This window comes from Nannospalax galili, unplaced genomic scaffold (genome assembly GCF_000622305.1).
Source record: "Nannospalax galili isolate Female #2095 unplaced genomic scaffold, S.galili_v1.0 scaffold686, whole genome shotgun sequence".
In the NCBI taxonomy this organism is placed as follows: Eukaryota; Metazoa; Chordata; class Mammalia; order Rodentia; family Spalacidae; genus Nannospalax; species Nannospalax galili.
Genome location: NW_008355472.1, coordinates 1,372,579 through 1,377,648, shown reverse-complemented (window position 1 = coordinate 1,377,648; position 5,070 = coordinate 1,372,579). Strand labels below are relative to the sequence as shown.

General features: G+C 50.0%; 1 protein-coding gene across 3 annotated transcripts in view; it reads right to left on the bottom strand.

Annotated features, from left to right (window-relative positions):
- The window catches only part of Fchsd2 (FCH and double SH3 domains 2), a 222,199-nt gene extending 218,352 nt beyond the window's left edge, over window positions 1-3,847 (bottom strand). Inside the window, exons 1-2 of one of the 3 annotated variants that reach the window (XM_017803071.2) lie at window positions 3,291-3,847; window positions 1,470-1,567 (exon numbers count right to left, since the gene is read on the bottom strand). In XM_017803071.2, the coding sequence (XP_017658560.1) occupies window positions 1,470-1,567; window positions 3,291-3,311 (119 nt within the window). In that variant the 5' untranslated portion in view covers window positions 3,312-3,847. The remainder of the gene's footprint in view (window positions 1-1,469; window positions 1,568-3,290) is intronic. The other 2 variants (XM_017803070.2, XM_008852729.3) reach the window with 2 other exon arrangements.
- Between the last annotated feature and the right edge of the window lie 1,223 nt (window positions 3,848-5,070).

The following is a 5,070-nucleotide window of genomic DNA, read 5'->3' as shown; positions in this document are numbered from 1 at the left end:
CACACACACACACACACACACACACACACACACACACACACAACACAAAATAAATCTAGCCAGGCGTGGTGGTGTACACCTTCAATCTCAGCACTCAGGAGGCAGAGGTAGGCAGATCTCTGTGAGTCCAAGACCAACTTGGCTTATATAATGAGTTCCAAGCCAGTCAGGGCTACACAGTGAGACCCTGTCTTAAAAATAATAATAATAATAATAATAATAATAATAAATATTTTGAAAGAAAGAAAACCAATGTAGACTGGAAATAGAGCGCTTTTAAGTCAAAAAAGAAAAAACCCTGTATATCTAAGATGAATGAAAATAGACTTATATGCCTTAGAAATCCTAAAATGACACATATACAGCAAAAATGTTTATATATTTCTGTACCTAAATTAAATATGAGGAAGGAAAAAAAACTCTTTAAAAATCTTTGGACTATAAACAACTCAGCTATCCAAAACATATAACTTTATCATAACAATATAGTAATATTCTTCATGACCCATGATGTTAGGGCACTAAAGGAAAAACAGGCAACTGATGAGGTTTACAATGTAATTCCAATTTGACAATTGTATTAAATGAGGAAATAAGAATTGCAGCTGCTCTACTTCAACATAAAATCATCTTTTATCCTTTACAAAAATATTTGTTGAACTGTCCGTTTGTACTACAGGGTTGTTAAATAAGTGTTATTTCCTTCAATAATACAATTCATACTTCTTTCTCATTTTCACAATACCCTCGTTTCTTTCTCTCCCCTCCCAACTTTTCTTTTTTGATAAAGGGTTTCCCTGGGTAGCCCAGGCTGCCCTTGAACTTGTGATCCTCCAATCTCACACTCCTGAGCACTAAAATTACGGGGATTACAGACCTGTGCCATTGTGTCCACCCTAACTCTCTCATTTCTAACATTCATTTTCCACAATGTTAGTGCAATGTCTTACCTATTCTATTCCAAGTCCCCTGGATTATGAATATAGGTAATGTGACCTATGACAAGCAGTTCTCACTGAATTGAGCATTCAACAATAAAGTTACATTTGTCATGTTTTAGCACAGAGTGCTAGTATATAGTCATCTGCTGTTGACTGATTCATCCCAGATACTAACCATTCACCACAGGTGTCAGTTTAAAAATCTGTGAAAAATTGTTAATGCCAGTAATAACTTACAATTTAGTGGGAAAATGTAAATAAGAATTTTTCACTTTAATGATTACATACTGACTGACAGACTTGAAAGGCCCTTGTTTTTTCTAATAGTATGTGTACATTAAGGTTCCTCCACTGAAGGAAAAAGTTTGCATTGTGTTAGTTCCAGTTACAATTTCCAGCTGAGTCAAAGTTCTTCAGCCTTAAAGCAGGAAATCCAAAAGGAAATTCCATCATCAGATCCCAGGGCTTGGCAATTCAAAGATCCTTTGCAACAGAGATATAGAAACTCTCTATTTTTTATAACCTTACCTCATATCTTCAAGCAAATCACATTCTGCTTGATGTTTGGCTTGAAGTTTTGTCATCTGTTCACCTTGAATGTTTTTCAGTTCTTGTGTAACTTTCACCTAAAATACAACATGTATTTATTGAAGGCTTCTACTACAACTTGAACAAGAAAAGTTAAACAGTATCTGTTAGAATATATACTTCTGGTTTATCTCTGCCAGAAAACTGCAAATTCCTTGTTTGTCATCTAGTTTTATTACTAAAACTATTTATTTTTCATATTAATGAAAAAATATTGCCAAAGAATCTGAAATGGGCTGAACGGAAACACACAAATATAACAATTACAGGTTTAAAAGGTGCATAATAAACTGTCCTTCTGTCTTTTCTTTCTTCCAAAAAATAAACTGTAGACATTAACCACCAGGAGCAGCGAGCACAGATGAAAGAGAGCATGGAGTATCTAATACCTAACGACTGAAATACACGATCATGAAATAATATGCATGAATCAACCATATTAATTATTCCACAATGGCTGCAAGAAAGCACACAGTCTCAGGATGATGCCCTCCACTCTGACAGCGCATCAAATCACAATCTCTTTCTCACAAAGGAGAGCGCAAAAGTGACCTTCCTGCTTATGCAGTGCTTTTAAACACCCAGGAAGCCAGGCCCGGTGGTGGCCCCACTTCAAACTGCGAGAACCGCCAAAGCCAGCTGGCTGAAGCCTCCCTGGCCAGGGTAGGACCCCAGGGTTTGAGATTATGGCGGAATCCTGGTACAAGGCTACCGGGAGAAATAGGGGTACGTGTGCAAAAGAAAAGAGATGCCTTAACTGCAGAAATCCAGATTGAAAAAAGGAAAGAAACGGAAACACACACACACACACACACACACAGATGAGTTAAGTCATTCGGCAAATGTTTGCCCACGAAAGGAGAACGGAACTGCCTCTACCCACTGTTCAGAGTAGGTATCAAGTATCTATGTGTAAGATTAAAAAAGACAAGGACACAGACTCTGCTCCTGGAAAAGGTGGAGAAGGGCGCAGTCAGGAAGCTGCTGGCAAGCCCAGAGCACCGGTCACGGGTACGCAGGCCATCCAAACCCAGATCCTAGTGCCCACGCCACACATAGCCGGGTTCTGGCTCTCCTGCGGGAAGCGCCACGGTTTTCCTTGCCTCCTAGCCGGGGCCGGGGCAAGAGCGGGGGGAGAGCTGAACCCGTCAATCCTTAATTTGCTTTCCCTAGGGGTGGAAGGGCGGTGACCGTTCCAACTTCTTTTCGGCAGCCCCGTGGGAAAAACAGGCCAAACCTTATGGCTAGACTTGAAACAAATCTCTCCCTCCCCGGAAATTTACCAGTGGGCTGAGGGTGTAGACAAGCGGCTGGAAGGCTCGAACCTGGCTCAGACTAAACAATCCCACACGCACGAGGCTCTGCAAATGTGCAGGAGCTCCCCTGCCTCCCCTCCGGGTAGCCCCGAAGATTGCACTTTGCACTGGGCAGCACTGCCATACAGGCGCGAGCACACACACACACACACACACACGCACACACACAAATGCACACCCGAGAAACTCTGGCGAAGGTCTGGGGGTGCTATCCGGTGGAGTGGACCAGCGGATAGGCCTCCCCTCAGTTGCAAAGACACCTCACACACGCGACCCCTTGCCTGGAGCCGGAGGCAACTCAGTGACACGCCAACAGGCGAGAGCGGTCACGGCCCCTTGCGGGAAGGGGGAGGGGGCACAGCGGTCGCCCCAGCCCTGTTCTTTGTACGCATCACCACCACCACCCAAAAACCCTCTAAAGGCCCCCCGCCAGCTACGCCCTTACCTTCCTCGGCGGTGGCTGCATGATGCTGAAGGGACATCAATCCTCCCCCCACCCCGACGGCGGCCTTTAAAGGACGAGGAGGATGAGGACGGCTGGGGAAGAACGGGCGGCCCAGCGAGCGAGGGCGCGCGCGTGTGTGAAACGAGAGCCACAGGAGGAGGAGGACGCGCTCCGGAGGTGGCCAGGCCGGTGCGCGGCAGGAGAACCCCGGTGGCGGCGAGTGTGCCGAGGGAGGAGGCGGAGCGCTGGGAAGGCCTGGGGCCCGGGGGGTGTGTGAGGGAAGGAGGCGGGGACGCCGGGGGCTCAGCCGGGCGGCTGGGGAGGAGCCGCTGCGCCGTCCGCGCTCCCCGCCCGCTGCAGCTGCGGGCCGCGGCGGGTCCCCCCACCCACTCAGCCAGTCCGGCCCCCGCCCGGCGCGGGGAGGAGGCGGAGGAGGAGGAGGAGGGCGGCGGTGCTGCGCTCCTCGCTCAGGCTCCGGCCGCCACTCAGGCCGCGGGAATTTCCGGCCCCAGCGCGCGGCACAGCGCCCCGCTACGGCGGCGGAAGGCACCACGTCTATCGAGGGCTGACTTCAGGGGGGACCTGGCCGCGCGCGGCGGAGAGGCCGCGCCACCGGGACTGCGCATCGCGGTGGGAGTCGCGGGGGAGACTAACGGATTGGCGGACGGAGGGGAAGGCCGGAGAAGCTAGAAGATTCCCCCGGTCCTCCCTGAGAGTGGCACGTTCCAGAAGCCTCCGGGCCTCCCTCCCCCACACCGGGAGGCAGCCGGGGGCTTCCCGCGCGCTTTCCCGCCAGCCCGCCGCGGCGCGCGCCTGCTCCCGGGGGCGCGCACGTGGGCGAGAGAGGGCTCTGCGCCGACGCACGCGCACAGACCGCCCCCGCCTCCTGACCGCTTCTGCAGCTGCAGCGCTCGAGTGGTGATAGGGCAGGAGTAGGGGGGCTACCTTCCCGGCGAGAGCGTTTGCAATGGGGAGAACTGCGGGTTTGGCTTCTTCAACATTTCCTCGCTAGCTAGATGTCCACTAAGAAGTTGGAGGTGAATAAATCCTTTAGTAACTGGTCGCTGGTGCCAGGCCTTGGCCATTGGAGGGGGTCAGGTGAAATTAACCAATTGACTGGCAAAGGAACAAACGGCTCTTAATACTACAGAGCATTTAACCAGAGATCGTGGACTCTGCTGGAAAAGAACAGAAAGGGCCCCGGGCTCCATATCGCAGATAGATTATCTAGTGTCTGCAGAGGTGTGATGTTCTCAAGGTCACAAGGCGGGACTGTAGACCCAACCGTTCTATGGGTTATAAAGAAACTGATGCAGAAGCGGACATGGGCGGGCTTTACTTGGTGTTAGAGTCCTTGCCTAGCAGGCGTAGAGGCCCTAGGTTAATCCCCAGCAAGGCAGAAGAAAGAAAGAAGGAAAGGAAAGGGAGAAAGGAACAGGTAGAGGATGAGAACCCTGGGGGAAAGTAGAGAGACAGCAAGGGCCATGGAGGAAACAATTGATGAATCCCTTATCTGAAAGTGAAGGCCTCTGGAAACCAGCCCACTTTCCCTGTCCTGTAGTTGGCTGGATGAGTTCAACCTCGTCTGACAATGAAGATGCTGGTTCTAGGCAGGGTCCTCCCAAGGCACCTTCCTGCTCTGTCCAAAATACCCAAGAAAGAGGTGTTGGGCTCTTTTGGGTTGCTTGAAAAAGTAGGAAAACCTTCCTTAGGCCTTCTCACTTGCTCTCACTGGACTGTGTGGAATGTAAGCTGGATATACCCCCACAATTCCTCCAGA